The 25244-nt window shown below is 46.4% G+C and overlaps 1 protein-coding gene across 1 annotated transcript in view; it reads right to left on the bottom strand.

The window, feature by feature from the left end:
- LOC119953547 (guanine nucleotide-binding protein subunit alpha-14-like) overlaps window positions 1–21241 on the bottom strand; it is a 39850-nt gene extending 18609 nt beyond the window's left edge. Inside the window, exons 1-3 of the mRNA XM_038777925.1 lie at window positions 21086–21241; window positions 8391–8575; window positions 176–330 (exon numbers count right to left, since the gene is read on the bottom strand). Coding sequence (XP_038633853.1) covers window positions 176–330; window positions 8391–8537 — 302 coding nt within the window. The 5' untranslated portion in view covers window positions 8538–8575; window positions 21086–21241. The remainder of the gene's footprint in view (window positions 1–175; window positions 331–8390; window positions 8576–21085) is intronic.
- Between the last annotated feature and the right edge of the window lie 4003 nt (window positions 21242–25244).

Below are 25244 nucleotides of genomic sequence, written 5' to 3'. Positions count from 1 at the left end.
TGAATTCTCCCTCCGTGTACCTGAACAGGTGGCGGAATGTGGCGACAAGGGGCTTTTCACAGTAACTTAATTGCAGTGTTAATGTAAGCCTACTTGTGACACTAAAGATTATTATATTGTTCATTCTAATTGATCTGCGCACGAGGTAACATATGAAAGGATAATAAAGACTTACTAATTTGTAGAGTCAAGCAACTGGTACTCCCGACGCCGTTCATAGCATGTCCTTACTCCTGGATCATTCCATAAGCTTTTAATCACATCCGCATGCTGTCGTTCAAGTGTAGCGATTTTATAGGCTTCTAATTCCTTTATTACCTGAGAATTTTCCTGTTGAATTAAATAAGAATGTAAATAGTAGAAGAGGGATGGATTCAATTCCCGGATTCTTGTTCCTCAGCTTCTTATGCAGCCTGTTCGACAAATTCTGCAGCTGGAGCTAAACAGAAAGAGGCGGTACAGCGCCATTGCTGGAGGGAGGGTGTAAATACAGCGTGACAAGTTTACATTAACATTTCCATTTTAAATCTGGACATAATTTGTGTGCCAATATTAAAGTAAGAATGGAATGTATAACTTTAGAACTGGGGCTGAATTATGTCCATGCACCCTGGCCAATTATCTCCAGCCATCTAATCACAATCCGTTCAAAGACTACAATTTCTCTTGACCCCTGCTTACAATGTTGCAGGACATCAACGAGTAACAAATAGATAATCTCATATTTGGAGCATTTCTTGGCATATTTTCTCTTTTATATTCCTATTTCCACATTCATAATGGAAACTTCCCCTGTCAACTTATAGCTGACAGTGGATTGACTTCACAAAATAACAATTCTGCAACAAATATTTTAAAAGCCAATGGATGACTCTAAATGTCAAGATTACAAAGTACCTGAACATCACCCTTAAATACTAATCTTGAATGATTCTGCTCCCGCCCCCATCTGCTGCTGATATCCTGATACTTGGCTTTGTCAGCGGCTTAACATTTGTAGGGGGATCTTTCAACATTAACTTCCTCAGAAAGAGTAAAATCAAGTTGGGTGTACAACCGGCAGCCAATCCACTGCCACCACTCTCGGCCCCGCTCAAGCTGAAATTGACCGTGGATACTTTAATGTGCAGCCTGGCGATCAGCCATTCTTTGCAAATCAACTTGTCCAAAATTAAATCTCGATCACCCATTAATCTCATCTTCATTCATTTACATTCCTCATCCGTATTGATCGCGTCAGGTTGTGAGTGCAAGGATAGTCAGATTGGAAACTGGCTGTTGGACGAGCACAGTACAGAGCACTTGCAGCAATATACTGTCATGTCGTAAGGCTCCAAGGGGCACCTTACCTGTGCAAGTTTCCTTTCCAGATGTTGAGTTGCCTAGCGGAGGGTCACTCACTGGATTACTTGCGCACCAGTTAATCGTCGCCCTTTCATCCAAAGGCCATGCACCATGGGAGCCTTTGAATCCAGAAGATATCACTATTGAACCCAACCTTGTTGGTAAATTACATCAACATGTGCAGTTCCATTAAAGTTTGCTGTAGATTGCCACTTTCCACTTAATAAAATTGAACATAGTGCAGAAAGAGGCCATTCGGCCCATCGAGTCTGCACCGACTACTTAAGCCCTCACTTCCACCCTATCCCCGGTAACCCAATAACCCCATCTAACCTTTTTTTGGATACTGAGGGGCAATTTATCATGGCCAATCCACCTAACCAGCACGTCTTTGGACTGTGGGAGGAAACTGGAGCACCCGGGGAAACCCACGCAGACACAGGGAGAACGCGCAGACTCCGCACAGCCAGTGACCCAGCGGGGAATCAAACCTGGGACCCTGGCGCTGTGAAGCCATGCCCTGGCTAATTGTGGCACCCATATCATTGCTCCAGCTAATTTTAGTGAATTCTGCCTTTGCTGGGGATCAAACCTGCCTGAACGATGGTGATTCTATCACCCAGCCATCAACAGAATGTGTAAGAAAATCATTTAAAACTCAAAATAGGTTGTGAAACCTAATTGAGTGTCAACTACTTGATGCTAAGACATGGGTTATCTTTAGGAAGTTCAGTACAAGCGATTAATATTGTATGAGTTTTCCCAATAATTAGTGAACTGAATTCTAATTCTAAGCCTAACGTTCTTTGTGTATTTTTGGTGTGCTAAGTATTCATGCATATTTTTATACAATGTTAAATAAATTAGCAATGGATTTGCATGATTATTGAAATCAGACGTTTCCAAAATTCCATTCAATATCTGACTAGTTGGCAAATCCCCTGAACCTGATGGCTTAAATCCGTAGGGTTTAAAGCTGTAGATACAGGGATAGTTGATGCCTTGGTTTGATTCCTGCAGAATAGCCTAGATTTTGGAACCGTTCCCTTGGATTGGGAGGTAGCAACTGTAACATCTTTGTTCAACAAAGCAGAGGTGGAGAAAACACGGAATAGACCAATTAACCTGACATCCTTAATAGGGAGGAATGTGTTATTAGGCAGGTGATTACAGAGTACTGTGAAAATTAGAATATGATTAAGCAGAGTCTACACTGATTTATCAACAGGAAATCATATTTGGTAAATCTGTACTTTTTTGACGTTGTAATAAGCAGGATACATAAGAGAGGGAGAAGGTTAGCACTATGAATGGCAAAGCAGCCTTGAAGACCCAGAAGACCTAGCCTAATCATATTTCTTATGACCTTACATCCTTACAGTACTCCTAGCTGGATTTTGAGGTATTGTTTATTCCCTATAGCTGGGCTAGGAGATGATCACAGAAGAGGGTCCTGATTCTGATGTGTGTGTGTCCCCCCCCCCCCCCCCCCCCCCCCCCCCCCCCCGCCCCCCCACCCCAGTCCGTAAGAAACTTAACATCTATACAGTTGAGGCAAGGAGCAGCATTCACATCAGAAGCTATGACTGTTCTATGTTCTATAATCACTTAGTTGCAACTGAAAGAAAATCTATAAGTGTTGGGAATCTGAGATTAAGAAGCGGTGACAATGGACAGAATTTGAAAGAAATAATCTTGGAGCTCACGTTAAACTATCAATATTTTCCAAACACTGGCGAACCTAACACACAAGCAGTTTGTTCTTCTCTTGTTGCCATTAGCTTGCAGACCAGCAATGATTCGTTCAAGAACAAAAGCATCTCCATTTTAACAAAAGAGCTCTTATTTCCCTAATCAATGTCTCCTGTTAACAGTTTACGATTTTCACAAATAGCTATTTTCTTTACTGAGCCACCAGCACTGTACCACAAGTGGATAACACTGTGGCTTCACAACGCCAGGGTCCCAAGTTCGATTCCCCGCTGGGTCACTGTCTGTGCGGAGTCTGCACGTTCTCCCTGTGTCTGCATGGGTTTCCTCCGGGTGCTCCGGTTTTCCCTCTCAGTCCAAAGACGTGCAGGTTAGGTGGATTGGCCATGATAAATTGCCCTTAGTGACCAAAAGGGTTAGGAGGGGTTATTGGGTGATGGGGCTCAGGTGGAAGTGAGGGCTTAAGTGGGTCGGTGCAGACTCGATGGGCCGAATGGCCTCCTTCTGCAGTGTATGTTCTATGTTCTGAAAACTATTTGTGGTTAAATAATTACACTCTTCAATAGTTAACCAAAATGTTTACCAAAATAGAGAGTTGTTTCCTGGTCTAATGTGTCTTATCCAACACGGGACAAAATTATTATCGTTGTCAGTAATAATTCCATGTGACGTTTGGCACGTTTACTCAACTGAAAATTACATGAGCTGGTTTAATATTTCATTCCACTGAGAGCTTGTCATCAGAACCATATTCCTCTACCTTCAATGCAATGCTGACTTGTACCCTGAGTGTGCACCACAACTGCCGAATCCTAAACCTCGAGCACTGACTGAGCAAACTCTTTGCTTACTGCCATCCCTGTCTCTACTCATTGCAAAGCCCTGCTCTCTGTTCTCTTCCTTACAACCCATCACCCTAGCCACTAGAAAAACTCGACAAGTCAACTTCGCGGCATGGTGGCACAGTGGTTAGCATTGCTGCCTCAGAGACCCGGGTTTGATTCTGACCTCAGCTGACTGCCTGTGTGGAGTTTGCATCTTCTCCCCGTGTCTGTGTGGGTTTCCTCCGGGTGCTCCAGTTTCCCCCCACAGTCCAAAGATGTGCAGGTTAGGTGGATTGGCCATGATAAATTGCCCTTAGTGTCCAATGGTGACAGGGATGGGGGATTGGGCCAAGGTTAGGGACAGTGCAGAATCAATGGGCTGAATGGCCCTGTAGGGATTAAATGTTCTATGAAGATTCTCAGTTTCAAAGTCCGCAACAGCTCCAATCTGCCCACTCTGAATTTCTCCAGCCAAGCAAAGCTCACGCTATTGGTCAATGCTCCGAATTCAAGTCATCTCTCGATCCCTGCTCCGTCTAATCCAACGGAGGCTGACCCTTGACCTCTGCAGGTCTCTTCCAAAATCACTTTTCCTTCCTACCTCTCGCTGCTGCCAAAGGCCTCCTGGAGATGAGTTCAAATCCAGTCCAGACTGATGCGATAGTTAGCTCTACTGACATTCAGCTACGTGACAGTGGCTTTAGGCCGTCTCAATCCGATTTTTGGTGGATTATGGGAACACAGCACAAAATTAACTCTAATTTGCATTAGGTGACAGCTTCACTCAGGCCTAAAATTAGTTAGTGTTTTGAACTGGGGGGGAAAAAAAATCACACTGCTGTAGTCGGCAGAGCTTTGGTCCAGATGGTTCAGAGACCTGCTCCTGTATTTTTTGTACGCGGCAGGTACTGGTGATGGTTGTGTTGTTGCCATTTGCAGAACCTCGACACATTTTTTGCTTCGTTATTTGTCCCATGACAACTCTTGTCACCTTGCACCATCTTCTTTTGATTCTTCAATTGCTCCCAAATCCATCCCTATTAACAGGTCTTCCCTTGTCTTCTTTTCCCCCGTTCCCCCTTTCCTTTCTCTGTATTTGCTTCCAATCTGTTACTGTTTCCACATCAAGATGAAAACTCATTGACCGGAAATGTTGGGCGGGGTTTTCCCATCCCCCAGCCACATGTTTCCCGGCGACACGCCGTTCGATGGCAGCGGGATTCTATCATCCCGCCGCTTGTCAATGGGATTTCCCGGGGCTGATTTAGCTCACTGGGCTAAATCGCTGGCTTTTAAAGCAGACCAAGCAGGCCAGCAGCACGGTTCGATTCCCGTATCAGCCTCCCCGGACAGGCGCCGGAATATGGCGACTAGGGGCTTTTCACAGTAACTTCATTGAAGCCTACTCGTGACAATAAGCGATTTTCATTTTCATTTCATTGTAACCACCCCACACCGCCGGGAATGCACGGGCGGGGGTGCGTTGTCGGCAGGAAAAGTGAAGCGCAGCGACCGGAGAATTCATAAAATCCATAGAATTTACAGTGCAGAAGGAGGCCTTTCAAGTTTGCATCGGCCCTTGGAAAGATCACCCGACTTAAGCCCACGATTCCAACCCATCCCCATAACCCAGTAACTCCACCTAACCATTTTGGACACTAAGGGACAAATTACCACGGCCAATCCACCTAACCTGCTCATCTTTGGACTGTAGGAGGAAACCCACGCACACACGGGGAGAACATGCAAACTCCACACAGACAGCCACCCGAGGCCGGAATTGAACCCGGGTCCCTGGAACTGTGAGGCAGCAGTGCTAACCACTGTGCCACCGTGCCGCCCTTACCCATGAACACTGTTTCTCTCTCCACCGATGCTGCTTAACCTGCTGAGCATTTTCAGCACCTCCTGTTTTTATTTGAAAGGCTTATTGTTGGGTTGTGCAGAGTGAGCTTTACTTTTACATCTAACTGTACTGTACCCCGCTAAGCTTGGGATTACCTGATGCTAACTTTGCTCATTGTTCCATCCCCAGCACTAGCATTGCACAAGCATTAACATTATCGTAAATCCTTGCTCTTTGAATGACGATGTCAGGTGCCTGGCATTAGTGCACGTGAAACATATACTTCAACACTGTCTAGTCTCACTGTAAAGACAACAAAAGAGCTCTGATAACCTTTCAAGATGTTAAGTACTTTATCCGTCACAATCCTTCTTACAGAATGGATAATTTCAGAGGCGAAGCAAGAATAGCCTTCACTCTTCTGGCACAATGTAATATTTGAACAGAGCCTTACTGTCGCTGCATAGAATTTGTGAGAGAAACGCATTATTAATAAGGTCCAAATGAAATATTTCCCTTGTATCTCCCTTTCCACGTTGCTTGTAGTCACAGCTGATAAATGCTGGCTACCTGATCTTATACACTTTACTGGCAAAAGCAGACGGAGGATTAATGGTGTGAGATTACCCACTTGAAGATTGTCTGGCAAGAAAATAATTTAGTCCGAGTAAATGCTTCATTCAGCCAAACAGGTAATATTTCTGTCAGTCTCCTGTTCCTTTTTGTACATGCAAATTAATACTCAAAACAAAATGCCTGTTGATATGAAAGTCCCTGACCTCATCTTCCTCCTTGTTCCAAATACCTTTTGTTTATAGATACATTCTGCAGTGAAAGGTTAATCTTCCACTGTTCATCATTCTTTTCAAAATACAGCAAAATGTTCCAATATTTTAACCTGTAACCTCTCCCACATGTATCAAAATGCAGCACTTTCAAAATAAATTGTTGGATTGTGGGCCTCATTTTTTTGCCCATCCTAGTTGCCCTGGCAACGTACAGCTTTTTTTTTGTATTTTTTTTAAAATTTAGATTACCCAATTATTTTTTCCAATTAAGGGGCAATTTAGTGTGGCCAATCCACCTACTCTGCACATTTTTGGGTTGTGGGGGCGAAACCCACGCAGACACAAGGAGAATGTGCAAACTCCACACGGACAGTGACCCAGAGCCGGGATCGAACATGGGACCTCAGCGCCGTGAGGTGGTTGTGCTAACCACTAGGCCACCGTGCTGCCCTGGCAACGTACAGCTGGCCCCATAAATTGTCGTAGTCCCCGTGATGCTGGAGTTCCCACCAGGCAAAGAATTCCAGGACAATGGTCAGCCCGGCTGCCTCCCAGCCCCAGGGACCCGGGTTCGATTCCAGCCTTGGGTTTCTGTGAGGAATTTGCACTTTCGCCCAGAGTTTGCGTGAGTTTGCTCCGGGTCACCCAGTTTCCTGCCACAGTCCAAAGATGTGCAGGTTAGGTGGATTGGCCATGATCAATGGGCAAGGGCTATGGGGATAGGGCAGGGGAGTGGGCCTAGGTAGGGTGTCCTTTTGGAGTGTAGGTGCAGACCCGATGGGCCAAATGGCCTCTTTCTGCACTGTAGGGATTTTATGGATTCTATGGCCAGTGACCTAACAACAATGAAGGAACAGGATAGATAATCAGTGAGGGGAAACCTGGCGATGATGATGTTCCCAAATTCACCTCCTTGGTGGAGAGTTTAAGTGGGGGTGAGGGACTGTTCAAGCACCCTTGGCGGGTGCTGCTGTGCATCCTGCAGATCGTTGATATGGTCGGCATGGCAGACTGGTGGTGGTTTGAGCGAGTGGATGGAGTCCATTGGCAGGAACTTTAGTAAATCAAACTGCTGAGTACTAGATACTGTAAATGCATGAGTCCCACCCTCTGGGTAACACACTGAGCTGTGCTCCTGTCTGCCTCTTTCAGACGAATGCTAAAAATATCATGTGACTATTTAATAAACACCAACGAGTTCTCCTGGTGGTATAGCCTGCCCGGATCCTATTGGCTGGGGACAATTGGCTACCCCATGTTCCTTGAGGAATACGAGCTCCTCCAATGAGAGGGAGTGCGGGGTCCTCATTAGCAGCACGATTGTATAAATGGAGCTGGCCAGTGTGGTACCAGCTGGAGATGGAACCAGTAGTGAACAACTTGCCCCGTGTACACATTCTGGTAAATATAAGTTACTTTCTGCTTGACTCTACAATCATGTGCTGGATTCTTCCCCACCCTCACGAAACTTGGTGTTCGGTCAACATTTCTCCTTCAAACAACAGCAGCAAAAACCGATTAACCGCTCATTACTCATTTGTTGTTTATGGAATGGTGACGGCAAGTCAAGGCTGCCATGTTTATCTTTTGACAATGATGTTAATTAATTGTGGCACCGTTCCAATGTTCATTCACTGCAGTTCCTCGTTGGGTGTGATTGACAGACAAAGGCTCGCAGTCAATAGATTGAACTTCAAACTTCTTCCCCGGCCATCCTCATTTCTTAGGTGCTCATAACATACAGATGAAATAGAAAGTTCTTAAATATCGCCCGAACCATCCTCACAGAAAACAGACAGTACAATATGAAGGAAGAAATGTAAACCTAAGATTTGGATCAACCTTTTTTTTTAAAAACATCATTCCTTTCGATCTTACCTTGTTTCCGTGATGCTGATATTGGATGTTCAAGGTGTCCATTGCTCTTGCAATGGACTGTATTGCAGTGATTATATTTTGGTAGACCAACTTTGCAAAGGCTTTCCGTTCATCCTCTGAATATCCAGAGCCATGGATGATCCGCATCTGTTTGATGAAGGTGCTTTTGCCGCTTTCCCCAGTGCCTGGTTTAAAAGAAACACCAAGGTTCAAGTTAGGCTGCTCACTTATTACAGAATAAGAGAAGCTGCCAAAGCAACCATGAGGTGCATTCCCGTTCCATATTGTCTTGTCGCCCAACTTGCTACACGGTGAGCCGCTGATCTCAAAGCCACCCCGTCACTGGAAAAATATGGCCGGGAAGGGAGATGTTTCTTCCTGGAATGGGAATGGGATGGAAACCTTGGTGCTTGTCCCCAGTATTTTGTCTTAACTGGAAAAAGAGTATGGATTGATTATGATCTGTGAGGAGAGAGGGGGAGATCTGGCACTCTCTCAGTGGAAAAAGGAAGACACAATGGGCTGGCGTGAAAATGGTGGCGTTTTACGCCAGGAAGACTGATGTAAAACGGCCACCAATTCCCTGTTCCGAGTGAAGGGGGGGCAGCAGCCAGGCAGCATAGAGCTCCCAGCTCTAGCTGCCGATACGGCCTGGGGAATTACTAGGTCCATGGCCGCGCATGCGCACGGCGGCGGCCTGCAGCGGCCGCACCGTCCTTCGTGGCAGATGCCGCTCGCGGACCCGGCCCACGAAATAGTCCCCCCCGCCCTGCGGCCGGCTCACGCAAGCCCGACCATCCCACAACAGTGCCCCCAGCCCCAAATATGTCCATCCCTGCCCACAGACCAGCCCTCCCTCAACTGTGCCGGCGCTGAACTGAGCCCGCAGCTGCCATACTGAGTTCCCGACGCGTGAGATCACACGTGTCCCACGCCATCGGGAAATCGGCCGACCGGGGACAGAGCATCGTGGGGCACGCGGGCCTCGGCCAACGTTTGGAGGCCGTGGATCAGGGAGCGGAGCATTGCGAAAAAGAAGGCGACGCGGTTTCGGCATCATCGGGGATTCTCCACCCTGTCGCCGAACGCGGTTTCGGCGTCGGGGATTGGAGAATCTGTCGGGATGGGGATTGAGGCAAAATGACTCTACTTCTGGGATGACAGGCTGACCAAACTAGAATCAAAATCCTAAACACATCAGCTTGTGTCTGTTAGTGAAGATCTTATGATTCTAGACGAACAATTCTAAAGTCTAAAGTCAGCTGTGTTCAAATTATATTATGACAGGTTATGAAACTGAAACATGATTTGTGAGTTGGCTCCAGAAAAAATAACAATAAAAGTTTCTAGATTCTATCAAACACGTGTTCCAAAGTAACGAACCAATGTGACTCCAGTTCAAAGTGATCTTGCTTAAAAAGAAAGAACTTTGCCGTCATCTGAGGGCAATTAATTACAAATGGTCAATGAATGTTGCCCGAACCAACTGTGCCTCAATTGGTAACACTCTTGTCTCTGAGTCCGCTGACCCTGGGTTCAATCTCACTACTGGGACTTGAGCACAAAATCTAGTTTGTGTTCCATTGCTATATTGAGGTAGCACCATCAGGACATTAAACCAATTGCATTTTCCCTCTTGGGTGAATGCAAACGATTCTACAGAATCGTTCAAAAAGGAGCCGAAGAGTATTTCCTTGTGTTCTAGCTAATATTTCTACCTTGAACTGCGACTAGACACAAATTATCTGGTCATTATCACATCACAATTTGTGGGAGTTTACTGTGCGTAAATTGGTCATTGTGTTTTCCTACAGTATACGGGCGGCACAGTAGTTAGCACAGCTGCCTCGTAGCGCCAGGGACCCGGGTTCAATTCCAGCCTTGGGCTACTCAGTTCAAATGTAAGGAATCTGGCTGCAGTATCAGGAAAAGTTCAATGACCTCACACGAGTGGTTAAAATCAGTGAATGCATTTCCAAATTCCATTTTCTACCCGCCAGACGACCAACTTCACACACTACGCAATGCACCACACCCTCATTGCACATGCAATAACAATCTCTAATTTTCATCCCTAATATTCACATGCACCCTCTCACCCTTATCACGGCGACAATCCCACATCTCACAGCTTCCACATCATTCCAACTATCCCAGGCACATAACCAAATCATATTGCAACACATTCACTGCATTCTTTTCTCACTCGCTCTGAGGACAATCTGGCACACCATTCGTGCATAGCAGCGGAGAACAAATGGGGTGGGGTGGGATTGGTTTGGTGGGGTGGGGGAGGAGGATCTCTTGTTTAAGAGGGAATGTTAATCAGAACTGTAAGGTCCAAAGTGAGGGGTTGGGCACCATTTCAATGTTCAGCCTAGTACCATGATCTGCCCATTTGGCACACTTCTGATGCACACAATGTACTCTCGTGCTATTGCCCTTCCAAACATGGGCATCTTTTGGAATATCGTAGTACTGAAAGCAGCAGTGCTCTCGCGCCCAATATTGCAGCCTGTCTAACGACAATGGTGGTGAAGTGTAGCCTTGTTACTGCCACTCCAAGCTGAAATCAGAAATCCCAGCTCAAAGAATTACAGCAAAATTGAAGAATGCGGCAATTGCAGGTAGTTTAAAGTAAACTTTATTTCAAATATATAAACATATACTATATTAGAGAAAATGTTATGTGTATTATCCCTTTTTAAAGATACTTTGCTTTCCCTTTTTAAAGAATTCCATGATACCGTCTGACACGCTTCACACATTACTCAATGTTTATTGCCTGTAGTGACTGATCTGCATAAACATTGTTCAGATGGTTTTTTTCTTAGCCTTTGATGCCACCGTCAATTCACACGAGACAGAGACTGGAAATGTACAGTGGCTTTAATCAACTAGAACAGTGCCTGCCTGCGACTGCTCTGCACTGAGAGCCGCCTACAGGGCAGCTGCTCTATATACCTCCCCTCAAGGGGGCAGAGCCCACAAGGGCACCAACATGATACAAGTGGTGTAATACAATACAATGATCCATAGGTGGAGCCCACAAGGGCAACAACATAGTACAATGCAATACAGTGGTGAATCGTTGCCGCAATATGTTCACCACAGCCTTCTACTTTCTGGTGGAGAATTTTGAATGACCTGTCTCATTTGGACTTTTCGTGTAAAGACAAGGGAATCCAAGCAGAACAATCACATGTACACAGTTTGAGACAGCGAGCAGGAGATGAACAGCACGGTAGCACAAGTGGATAGCACTGTGGTTTCACAGCACCAGGGTCCCAGGTTCGATTCCCCGCTGGAGTCTGCACGTTCTCCCCGTGTCTGCGTGGGTTTCCTCCAGGTGCTCCAGTTTCCCCCCACAGTCCAAAGATGTGCAGGTTAGGCGGATTGGCCATGATAAATTGCCCTTAGTGTCCAAAAAGGTTAGGAGGGGTTATTGGGTTACGGGGATAGGGTGGAAGTGAGGGCTTAAATGGGTTGGTGCAGACTCGATGGGCTGAATGGCCTGTATGTTCTATGTTCTATATGAACTTGATGAATGTAATTTGAGAAGAATTTCCACAACCCCTGGTGGATGTTCACAAGCACATTGTGTAACTGCTTCAGGAAGTAGCTGATTGGGAGTGGGTTCTGAAGTTGTAGGGATGATCAGAATTTTTTTTTTCCAAATAAATTTAGAGTACCCAATTCACTTTTTCCAATTAAGGGGCAATCTAGCGTGGCCAACCCACCTACCCTGCACATCTTTGGGTTGTGGGGGCGAAACCCACGCAAACACAGGGAGAATGTGCAAACTCCACACGGACAGTGACCCAGAGACGGGATCGAACCTGGGACCTCGGCGCCGTGAGGCAGCAGTGCCAACTCACTGCACCACCATGCTCCCCTGGGATGATCAGAATTTAAGGTAAACTATAGGTGAAAGATTATTAAAGGTTTCCCTGGTCATTCTCTGCTTTGCGTGGGAAGAACATCGACTGTGAAGGGTAGAAGGGCTCAGAGGATTGCTGGAATCCTGAATATCCTCAAAACGTACGGGATTTTTCATACAAAGCATTCCAGCAGGTGATATAATGGTGGGAATGAAAATGTGAAAAAGTAGATTGTGCATGAGCTGATGGGTGCAGGCTGGAGGACTGATCAGACTTTTCTTATTCCAGATGTAACTGTTACTTTGTCTGCCATATGTCGATTTCTTTTTATAAAGTGTCATTTCCAGTTTTCATTGATTAAGAAAGACAGAGGTTTTCAAACCAAGACTTTAAGGCGAACGTTGGAATGTGGATTTACAATTTGAACCCTCACAAATGTTGTCTCAAGGAAATGGAAGCAGGAATTTAGAGCATTTGACTTCAGCTGCCAGGAAGTTGCACCAGCCCTCCAGGCAAATGGAAGACCTCCAGCGCATTTTGGTGTTTTCAAATGAGGCAATGAGAGAACCTGTTTAACTGCATTGTGTTCCCTCAAGTCACTGAAAGGGAGCGGCATGTTGAAGTGTAACCTTGATGGAGTTAAAGGAATTTGTGTGAAAGCAATTACTTACGCATGTTGCCGCGCCCCCCCCCCCCCTCCCCCATTGTTATCTCTGGCCTTTCCCACCTCCCTACAAGGGAGCACACGTGAGCAGTGGGTGAGGGCTAGTTTATGCATCACTGTGTGACTCTATAGTCCGATTGCTGCCAGGTTTCACTGGCCATGCTCAGACATGAAAGGTAAAGCATCAGGGAGCTCTTGTGGAACTGTACATCACAATCAGAATTTGGCATACAGTAAAGAGAAGCCAAATACATGTATTTTGCAAATTAAATATGCTTATTTGCATATTGGGAACAAAAAGGTAGCTTTTGGGGATGTATATTTTTATTGAAAAATATTAGAAATATGGTATAGTTTTAAGTGCGTTTCAATTTAATGTTTCTGTGCCTGGAAGGGTAAAACCTAGTTTGATTCATGCTGGACAAAGGTGTTAGTATGTGTGCGGGTTGGTTAAGTTCCAGCTGTGTTTCGGTTAGAGAGGGCTACAGCCTGAAGAATAAATAAAAGGCAAAAGCATGTGGGTGTTGCTTAGCAACTGTAAGGGGCCTTGTAAGGTAGAGAAGCTTTTAAGTTTTAGTTAGCTACTCTGATTGCAGTTGGAGATATGTGGTGAGAGAGATGGCAGCTCTCACAGCCCTGCTACAAGCAGTGGGTTTAGAAGGCTAGAGAGGGAACAGTTCTTTCAGCTTTGCTAGTTGAAAAGCCATACCATGGAGCAATGGTCAAGAAATCAAGTGCAGAGATCTGGCTCACAGCTTGTTAAGTAAACTAGAGAAATGAAGAGAAGTTTCCACGAATTCTGAGGTTAAAGGTGCCAGAACAGAGAACTGTTCAGTAAAATCAGAGTTGCAAAGGTCATGAGAGGTCAGAAAGATATCTGAAATGATTTTCAGGTTTGTGAGATTTTACTACGACCTGTGGAACACGAGTTGAAATAACTATGGAAATCGGTGGCTCGATCTCAAGAGTTTTTGCAAAAGTTGTTAAGACAAAGGAAACCTAAAATGGGGTTATGTAAAGTCCTGGACTGGATTGGCTGTTAAAAATGGACTGGAAGCCTTGGTTAAAAGAGTCATTGATAAAACCTGGACTGGATTGCAGAATGCAAATTTCTAAGGGAAAGAATTGTGGATAGCACGGTAGCATTGTGGATAGCACAATGGCTTCACAGCTCCAGGGTCCCAGGTTCGATTCGGGTTTGGGTCACTGTCTGTGTGGAGTCTGCACATCCTCCCTGTGTGTGCGTGGGTTTCCTCCGGGTGCTCCGGTTTCCTCCCACAGTCGAAAGATGTGCAGGTTAGGTGGATTGGCCATGATAAATTGCCCTTAGTGTCCAAAATTGGCATTAGTGTTGGGTGGGGTTACTGGGTTATGGGGATAGGGTGGAGGTGTGGGCTTGGGTAGGGTGCTCTTTCCAAGAGCCGGTGCAGACTCGATGGGCCGAATGGCCTCCTTCTGCACTGTAAATTCTATGATTCTATGATTCTTATTATTATTAGAGAAGATTTTAAAGCATGTTTTTGGGAGTGGAGTTTGGAAACTCTCATGTGATCATCATCTAGGACACTGTGAGGAGAAATCCAGGTACTAATTTAGGATCAGAGCTGAGTAAGTGTATTTGACCACACTCAGTTTGTGTGTTTATGTGAATTTGACCATTGTAGATTAAGATGTACTTTGTAATCCATGTTAATTCTAAAACCTGTGTGTAGTAATTGTTCAGCTAAAAAGGGGGGGGGGGGAGGGGGGAGAGTAAAGGAGTATTGTACAATAACCAACTTTTCATATTTAATTTTTAAAATTCTTGGTTGAAAATTCTGGCCAATGTCTTCTTGTAATTTGTTGCAATCCTGCTCAGTGATTCCCCCGCAGTTTGTTCATTGATCGTTGTGAAACACCACTTAGCACATTTGGTCACTGAGCAAGCAACCTTTACTCCACTTTCTGCTTTCTGCCTTGAAAGCCAGCAATCAATTCACATGCCACCCATCCCCTAACTTCACCTTCTCTGACCTTGCTCATTGGTCTACTATAGGACACCTTATAAAAGGCCTTTATACATTACATCTACTACACTCCCATTTTCCAATCTCTATTGACTTCTCAAAAATAATCAATAAGGTTTGTCATATGTACAAACATAAGAACATACAAACAGATGAATTCAGAGCAGGACTAGGCCATTCAACCCCTCAAATCTGCTCAATCATTCAGTAAGGTCATGGCTGATCTTATTGTAACCTCAACCTCACATTCCCTCTCAATATCTCTCAGGATCTTGTATGTTTCAATACCCTTTTAAACTCTAGTGGATACAAAGCTAACCTCTCCAACCTTTCCACACAAGAAAACTGTCCATTCCTGGTATTACTGTAGTAAACCTTTGCTGAACTGCAGCTAATACATTACATTTCCTTAAATAAGGAGACCAATACAGCACACAATACTCGAGATGTGGTCACACCAATGCCCTCTCGATAAATGATAACATTCTACTGGCTTTCATAATTACTTGCTGTACCCATATACTCGCCTTTTGTGATTTATGCACTAGGACGCCCAGATCCGTCTGTACCTCCGAGCTCTGCAATCTCTCACATTTAGCTAATAGGCTTCTTTTTTATTCTTCCTGGCAAAATAGACAGTATCCCCACACTATACTCCATTTGCCAGAGCTTTGCCCAATCACTTAACCTATTTCTGTCTCTTTGTGGCCTCCATAGGTCATCTTCACAATTTCCTTTCCTACCTATCTTCGTGTCATTAGCAAATTTAACAACCACGCTTTCAGTCCCTTCACCCAAATCAAGCAAAAGTTTCTATTTTAAAATCCATGCTGACTATTCGTTGATGCATTTCTCAATTCAAGTTGTTTGTCTATTTCCTCCTTTCCTGTAAAAATTCCATTAATTTTCCACTGATGTCAAGCTGACCATAATTCCCTAGGCATGCTCTGCCCTCCCCTTCTTAAATATGGGAACGACATTAGCTAATCACTGGTCCTCTGGTACCTTTTGTTAAATATGAGCCTCTGCTTTCATTTCCCTAGATTGTTTTTAAAAATGTGGATGTGAAGACATCTGGATTAAGGGCTCTAAGCATTTTGTGTTTGTTTAGTTTATTCAATCCATCCCTTTTTTATTTTAAATGTACTTCATTGTTCCTCTCGTCATTCAATGTCACATCCACCTGACCTATCTCTAAATACCGAAGCAAAATAGTTATTTGCTTTTCTATCATCTCTCTATTGTCACTTGTGGCGTTATCCTTCTATCCCTTAATAATCCTATTCCTATCACGCCCATGCTTCCTTTTAATTGATGCGCTTGTTAACTATCTTGTTCTATGTTTCCTGATAATTCAATTTTATATTTATCTCTTTGCCTGCCTAATCTTTTTGACTTATCTCCTAATCTCTTTATACTCTCTATTATCACGCACTCTGCTGCTGTCAATGTACTTCATGGGCTATAGCCTCTGACTCCCCAGCAGTGCATTCGGGGGGTGTTGGGGGGGGGGGGGGGGGGGGGGGGGGGGGGGGAGGGGGACCCCAATGATGTGCTGGAGAATGCTTCTAGGAAATTCCCATGTAAGGGTTTACTCGCAAATTGCTGAGAAATGTTAAACAAACCCTGGACAATTGCGCTGGGCTGACAACCATCCACCAGGAGCGATTTGAATCAATAATTTTGCATGGTTCTGCCAGTTTTCCATTCAATTACTTTGAAAGAGTTATGATGTGGAGATGCCGGCGTTGGACTGGGGTGAGTACAGTAAGAAGTCTTGCAACACCAGGTTAAAGCCCAACAGGTTTGTTTCAAACACAAGCTTTCGGAGCACTGCTCCTTCCTCAGGTGAATGGAGAGGTATGTACCAGAAACATTTATATAGAGAAAGTCAGAGATGCCGGACAATGCTTGGAATGCGAGCATTTGCGGGTAATCAAATCATTACAGATCCAGAGATAGGGGGTGATCCCAGGTTAAAGAGGTGTGAATTGTCTCAAGCCAGGACAGTTGGTAGGGTTTTGCAAGTCCAGGCCAGATGGTGGGGGGTGAATGTAATGCGACATGAATCCAAGATCCCGGTTGATCCCGGACTTTAACCTGATGTTGTAAGACTTCTTACTTTGAAAGAGTTAGAAGGGGGGATAAAAGCCCCTCTAATTTCAGAGTGAGTATTGTAAAGACCCAGGCCGAGCCCTGTATGTGACACCAGCCGCCCCCCAAGAGAACCCCATTCCCCCCCAAGAACAGGGTTGGCTGAAGGTGAGCTCCCACCAGTTCCAGACCAGCCCCTCCCTCCCCCCAGCCTCCTTTGCTGCATCTGTGGCCGTTGGCAGCCCTGAGAGTTGCACCCTCTCACTGCGGTGTTCCGGCTGCTGTAACCATTTCTTATTTCAAATCGTTCAGATGTGATGAGAGGACGTCCCCTTGACTGTCACCATGATATTAAAGTCCAGTACCTGTCTAGATTAGACAGTGGTGCCCTCTGGCCACTAATTGGCCAATCTGGACACAATCCATTTCAGGTTGCTGTTCCTGAAATGGTGCAGGATCTGGACCTGCAAAACCCCCCTGTTACATTGAGGACTCCAGTCCTCTGCTGGGCCCAAAAAATAAATACGAGCTGAAAATTGCTACTTGTCTGCTCACTCCACCACAGGCTTTAGCTGTGACCAGCTGCGTGGGGCCTCTTTCTGCTATAGGCCGTGGCCGTGCCTCCTACAGCTGATGGCACAGACGTAGCTTCCGTCGTACTGGGACTGCAAACCTCTAATCTGGCTCCTTCTAGAGACCCGGAACAGTGGCTGTAAATATGCTGCAGCTTGTGATCCGAGAATGGTACCTATTGAAGGTAAATGGACGTAACACTGAGCAGTACTGAGAAGAATGTCTGGCCTGATATGTGATCAGGAGCTTTATTTTCTCGGTGTCTTAACCTTTAGTCATTAGATAAGAATGGTAGGTGTGTCCCACTCGACCCAAAGATTTTAAAATATCCCCAAATATCAGCAGTGCACTAATTATCTAATAATCTTTATCGTGCGCTTTTACACCAAGCTAGGGTTATAATGTAGATAGTTGAAATCAGACCATCCCTTGTCTGGGATCTCATTCTGATTCATTCCTGTAGATTTGGACCGAGACCTGGCGCTTGGCTTCACAAGAATACTTTTCACATCAACGTTCATGCAACAACATGTCAGCAGCGACTCCGTGAGTAACACTCCTGCCTCTGAGTCAGTGGTTGTGGATTCAGTTCCACTCCAGAATCTTGAACACACAACATAGGCTGACAGTCGCAGTGCTGCACTGTTGGTAGTGCTGTCTTTCAGATCAGACACCAAACCAAGGCCCTGTTTGCCCTATAAACCCCCCTGAGCTAAACATTTATCCCTCCCCCAACAAGACTACAATAGCTTATCTGGTCATTATTACATTGCTTTTTGTGGAATCTTGCTGTGCACAAATTGGCTGCCGCATTCCATACATTACAACAGTTAACCACACACTTCAAAAAGTAGTTTGTTGTGGCATGGTGGCACAGTGGTTAGCACTGCTGCCTCACAGCGTCAAGGACCCGGGTTCAATTCCGGCCTTGGATGACTCTCTGTGTGGAGTTTGCACTGGAGTGAGGGGCTGGTTTAGCACTGGGCTAAATAGCTGACTTTTACAGCAGACCAAGGCAGGCCAGCAGCACGGTTCAATTCCCGTACCAGCCTCCCCGAACAGGCGCCGGAATGTGGCGACTAGGGGCTTTTCACAGTAACTTCATTTGAAGCCTACTCGTGACGATAAGCAATTTTCATTTCATTTCACTTTCTCCCCGTGTCTGCGTGGGTTTCCTCCGGGTGCTCCGGTTTCCTCCCACAGTCCAAAGATGTGCAGGTTAGGTGAATGAGCCATGCTGAATTGCTCCTTAGTGTCCAGGGGCGTGCAGGTTGGGATAAGGGGAATCCAGTGGAGTGGACGGGGAAGTTTAAATACATCGAGTGCTCATTCGAAGGGTCAGTGCAGGCTTGATGGGCCAAATGGCCTCCTTCTGCACTGTAGGGTTTCTATGAGTGTAAAAGGCTTCGAAGAAGCTGTGGGGGTGAAAATAGCAGAAGGAATGGAAATTATTTTCTCCTTATGGTACCTTTATTGGCCGCCCATTCAAAGGGCAAAATTCACCGTTTGGGAGACTAAGCCGCCAGGACTGAATAGCTGCGATTTGTACTTTTGTTGGGTGGTGTCAGGACATGCAAATGGCCCAACAGACTGCAGGCGTAAATTCGGAGCAATTCTCGGCCCAGCGGGCGTTGTAATCGCTGGGGCGTGAGTTAGCGACAAATAGCCTGGCAGCTGGAGCTGTTTTTAAGCACTCCACTTACCACACACCCATTGCAGACACCAACATGACTCACAGAAGACCTGCCCCCCCCCACCTCCCCGCTCCCACATTCGGAAGGACACCCTTTTCCCTCAGGTGGGCCTCAGACCCAGGCCCCCCCTTCTGAACACCGCCTGTGAGGTGGTAGCAGAGGCAGTCAGCGCTGCCAGCCTCACCACGAGGAGACAGCTGGTGATCCGGAGTGGTGGGGGGTCACTGGTGAGGCCTCTACCTGAGAGGGTCGGAGAACCAGCAGGTGTCCTGTGGTTGGGCTGATTCCCCCGCTTCCACTACAGTGGGCCAGCATTTCTGAGGAGCCAACACTTGGTTGGCCCCTGATTGAGTCTGTCCATGCCCACCTGGTTCCTATGAGTGGCAACGTAGCACAGTTGTTAGAAACTGCTGCCTCACCGTGCCAGGGACCCGGGATCAATTTCGGCTTTGGGTAACTGTGTGGAGTTTGCACATTCCGTGTCTGTGTGGATCTCTTCCAGTTTCCTCCACAGTCGAAAGATGTTCACGTTGTGCAGAGTAGCCAAGATAAATTGCCTCTTAGTGTCCAAAAAAAAATGTGCAGGTTAGGTCAAGGGAATATTGGGATGGGGCAGGGGTGGGGATCTGGGTGGAGTGCTCTTTCAGAGGGTCAGTGCAGAATCGATGGTCTGAATGGCCTCCTTCTACACTGTAGGAATTCTGGGACTCATTGTTGGGTTCTATGATAACCTTGATGAAACAGTTGGGGTATAAAGGTGTTCAGAGGGGCGGCCTGGGTGGGCTTTCAGATGACCAGAGGCCTCCTGAGAATTCAAAGGACACAGGCAGCGCTCAGCAATGTAAGCAGCCAGGAGCCGGTAAGTCGCGCCAAAGGGGGTGCGTTTAAAACATTCTACAGCAATGGTGGTCTGAGCCAGACCACCCCAATCCTGAGGGAAACACCCCGAGTCCATGCACTGGGCACCAAGTTGTTCCATGTTACTTCCCCTGTCCCGGGCAGCCACCCACCCTCCACCCTTTCCTGAGGGTTTTTCAATGTTTTTTCGCCTCCCGCTCTCATTGCGCAGTCACGGCGCCCAGGCCCTGATTGTAAATAATTGCACCATTCTGCCCCTGCGAGACTTCTGCCTAAGCAGGACAGAGCATCGCGGGAGGGTGGAGCATGAAATGTCCGCTAAGGATATTCAAATCCATGCAAGTGATGAGTTTTACAGGGACGGCACGGTGACGCAGTGGTTAGCACTGTTGCCTCACGGCGCCGTGGACCCGGGTTTGATCCCGGCTCTGGGTCTCTATCCGTGTGGAGTTTGCACATTCTCCCTGTCTCACCCCCACAACCCAAAGATGTGCAGGGTAGGAGGATTGGCCACGCTAAATTGCCCCTTAATTAGAAAAAAAAATTGGGTACTCTAAATTTTTTTTTTAAAGTTAGGTTTTTGTATGGATCTGTCTGCTAATGTAGGATGCAAACAGCGATATCGCCGCTAACGAGGGATGAGGCATGGGGTTCGGAATTGGCGCCGGGCGCAAACCTCGATTTTCATTGTTTTGATTACCCGCGTTTCTCTGCCTGATTGTGACCACGTTTCCAGTGTTGCCAAGCGGAGAATCCAGGCTAATTATCCCCTTGCCTGTTGGGATTGTCCACTGGGAATGGGGGTTATGGGGGGGGGGTGAATGGATCATCTACTGGCAGCACAGGAAAGCACATCCTGTGAGGCTCACTGCGCCCGAATCCCCCACCTGCGCAAAGTCCTCGCAACAGGAGCGCAAACTCTTACCCGCAAGGCTAAAATCCGAATGTAACTTTCTTCCATTCGACTTTTAGTGAAAATTTGGCTAAACTCCTCCCCCTGCTGGGAAAGCAAAGTCTCGGGACATTTCAAACCTTCTTTTGAAAGACGAAGCAGCATTATTGATGATTAATTGGACAGATGGAAAGGCTCTAAATCCCCGGGGTGAATTGGTTGAATCAGCAAGATGACAGGAAGTCAGGTGCCAGCTCTGTGTGTGTGTCTGTGTGTACTTACCTAGGAGTAGCAGCTTGAGTTCTCTTCTCTGCTTCTTTTTCTGTTGCTGTAACCACTTGTTGAGTTGTTTGTTGGTGTCTCTTGCTGCCTTCTCGGCCTCAGTCAGACTGCAGATACCGCGACAGAAAGGCAAACACTGCAGGCAAGAACACGGACTCATTCTCCTTTTGTGCGGCTGAAAGTGGCCAAACAACTGAATCTGGTTCAAGCACCTGTCCTGTCGGTGAGAATGAGAACAGAGTTCACCTGGATTGCTTTGCCTTCTCTATTCTAACTTTTTCATGAAAAGATTGTTCCTTTCAAATAAATCCCAGCCAACAATAAAGTTGAAGGGAGCGAATCGGCCTATCTCCTTCGAATCTTAATGATCGGAAGAAAATTGCGACAGTTTCACAGGATTTGTGCAAGAACCTGCGACACGCCCACTGTGAAATCATATTTAATTTGTGGTTGTGTGAATAATTGCCATGAGCTTATTCAGACCAACAATTTCTTGTCAGTACATTGTTTGGAATCTTAGAAAAACAGAAGCAGAGGAGTGACATTACAGGCCAGTGTTAACACAGCTCGCTGACAAATGGACAATACAAAATTAATACACTCGCTTATTCACAACTGTGGAAAACTCCTTCAATTTGGGTTTATTGTGCTCGCTGCTCCCAATGCGGTTTCCTCTACATCGTGGAGACTAAACACGGACTGGGGTGACCGCTTTGTGGAGCACAGACGCTCAGTCCGCAAGCATGATGCCAACCTTCCTGTTGCTTGCCGTTGTAACTCCGCACCTTTCTCTCATGCCCTCTGCCTGTCCTGGGCCTTCTGCAATTCTCCAGTGAACCCAGCGTGAGCTAAGGAGCAGTAACTCATTTTCCGATTAGGCACGCTACAGCCCTCAGGAATGAACCTCGAGTTCAAACTGTGACCGTTCTCCTCCATCTTGAACCCATTTTTAAATACCCCATACATGTATTGTCTCAATGCAAACCCCCACACCAGGCCATCTGTCTATTGTTCTTAACTTTGCTCCATGTTGTTGCAATCTCTCTCAGCTACAGTTCAATATTCAATATATGTTCCGTCTCTTTAGTTCTGCTGAAGAGCCAATTAACTCTGTTTCCTCTCCCTACAGATGCTGCTAGACCTGCTGACCTGCGTGTGGGCAGCATGGTAGCACAGTGGTTAGCACTGTTGCTTCACAGCTCCAGGGTCCCAGGCACGATTCCCGGATTGAGTCACTGTCTGTATGGAGTCTGTTCCGGTTTCCTCCCACAAATCCCAAAAGGCGTGCTTGTTAGGTAATTTGGGCATTCTGAATTTTCCTCAGTGTCCCCGAACGTGCGCCGGAATGTGGCGACGAGGAGCTTTTCACAGTGACATAATTGCAGTGTTAATGTAAGCCTACTTGTGACAATAAAGATTATTTAAATAAATTATTGAGTGTTTCCAACATTCTCTGTTCCTGATTCTGACTCCAGTATCCGCAGTCCCTCACCGTCCCTCTGAATGCTGTGGGCACTGCCGAGGCAGGTCCGGGACCACAAGAGCACCTAAACATGGGTGGCATGGTAGCACAGTGGCTAGCACAGTGACTTCACAGTGCCTGGGTCCCAGGTTCGATTCCCAACTTGGGTCACAGCCTGTGCGGAGTCTGCACGTTCTCCCCGTGTCTGCATGGGTTTCCTCCGGGTGCTCTGGTTTCCTCACACAAGTCCCGAAAGACGTGCTGTTTGGTGAATTGGACATTCTGAATTCTCCCTCAATGTACTCGAACAGGCGCCGGAGTGTCACGACTAGGGGCTTTTCACAGTAACTTCATTGCATTGTTAATGTAAGCCTACTTGTGAAAATAGTAAAGATTATTATTATTACATGGAGGTGCAATTAATGCCCACTCAATGGCCAGAGGGTCCCCTGTTCCTGGGCATTCAGTGCCTGTTTGAGGGAGAGACTGGTATTGGGAAAGCGCGGGGGGGGGGGGGGGGGGGGGGACACTGGGAGCCACAACCCCTGTCCTTGATGCTGACCCTATTCATGATGTGAAGATACTGGGGTGGGCACAGTAAGAAGTCTACCAACACCAGGTTAAAGTCCAACAGGTTTGTTTGGAATCACGAGCTTTCGGAGCGCAGCTCCTTCCTCAGGTGAGTCACTCTATTCATAACCATTCCCGTCATCCACTCCCACCATTACTCACCTGTGGCCTGGGTCCATTGGTGACCCTGGGTCTCAGGTAGGTGGCAGTACTGGCAGCTGCCACCCCTCCCCTGGTGGTGCTACCTTGCAATGCACAGCTGCAGGCCTCTGATTGACCAACAGCCCTCCAGTGGGTTGTGGGATTTCTGCCCCCCCCCCCCCCCCCCCCCCCCCCCCCCCCCCCGGGATTCCTTGATCGTGGGGAAGGCCAGCCACTGCCCATTTATTTTCCTCATTGCCACTTAACGTGACAAGTATTCCTGAGAAGAAGTGATGCGGGGCTCTCACCAGCTCCCCAGCTGACTGGCGAAAGCCGCTTCATTAAATTCCACCCTCGGATACAGTGGCACGTTCACTTAAAATGCAAACAAAATGGCCTGACCAATCAGCAGTAAGATCCTGCCCATCCTCCATAATGATCTCATCCACCTATTCCAGTCATTCCTCCAGATGACAGGCAGATCACACTGCCAAAGTTTCGCGCCCTCGCAATTCTTCTAAGTAACTCTCTGTAGATAAGAATTGCTTTTCAGAGCAAATTTTACCTGTTCAATAATTTTACTAAATGTTGCATATTTATTTATTGAATGCCCTCGATTGAGGCCCATTGTGCATGATATAAATGAGAAAAACAGTAGGAATAATGAGATAAATCGGTAATCGTGCTTCGCTGGATGAATGGAAGCTGAATACTGCAGGAGAAAGAGAGGACAGAGAGCTAAAGAGCTCAATTGACTTCAAGTCCTGGGAACAAATGAGTTAAAATCAGAGATGGTTCCAGGAGCCTTGGTTTGAAATCGCTGAGGAATAGTCTGCAGAGTGGTACATTTCAGCTTGAGAAGTAACATTTGAGCTTGGCTGAAGGAAGGGGTTGACTTTATCTGAATTTCCTTTAATGGAAGTATTTTGGGCCGCACTCCGAATCACATGCATTGAGCAACATGGAAAGAGATTTGGACCTGGATCAAGCAGGTGCTGGTCTCAGGGACATGCTATGGGGCCATTGGCAAAGGGGAGATGGGTTCCCAAGTGTCTATGAAGCGAGGATATCATGTTGACTGCAAATGAGATGTCACAATTCCTCCATTGCCCCAGCGACGACATTTCAAAAGTACTTCATTGGCTGTAAGGTGCTGGGTGACCCTGAGGCCATGAAAGATTTTATTTTTATTTGATCTGAAGATGTGCTTCAGAAGCCTGGACCGCTCAGGTGGCTCTCTGCAATACACGTCAGATAGCGTATCCCGTGTGATCACGGTGTATCTGTGCCCTTCACAATCTGGCTATGCAAACAGGCCAGCCCTTGCCAGAGTATGAACTGGAGGAGGATCAAGGCTAATTGGATGAAGACGATGAGGTCTAGGGAGCTCAAGAGGCTACGGAGGGTTAGTGTGAGTTAACTGATGCCATGGAAGAAGGTAGTAGTGCAAGACATACCTGTTTAATGTGAATATCTGATGAGTTCCTAGAAGAGTGAGGTCACAAGGAGACATCTCCCCTCGCTCTCCAAGCCATTCCCTATCACCTGAGGGGATAGCAGAGCTATCGGTGAAAGAACGAGTCCTGCTTGCGTGTTCTGAACTCATGACGCGCTGGGATATGATCTTAGCTTTGGTCAGCGGTGACCTGCTAGCGCCCTCACTCTGTGAACGTCAAGTCCACCGAGGAAATGACAATGGTGTGAGCCAAGGCTTGATGCTTTCAAGCCGTCTAACGA

The sequence above is a fragment of the Scyliorhinus canicula genome, chromosome 18 (assembly GCF_902713615.1).
Source record: "Scyliorhinus canicula chromosome 18, sScyCan1.1, whole genome shotgun sequence".
Taxonomy (NCBI): Eukaryota; Metazoa; Chordata; class Chondrichthyes; order Carcharhiniformes; family Scyliorhinidae; genus Scyliorhinus; species Scyliorhinus canicula.
The sequence above is the reverse complement of the archived record's forward strand: the minus strand, read 5'-3'. Positions and strand labels throughout refer to the sequence as shown.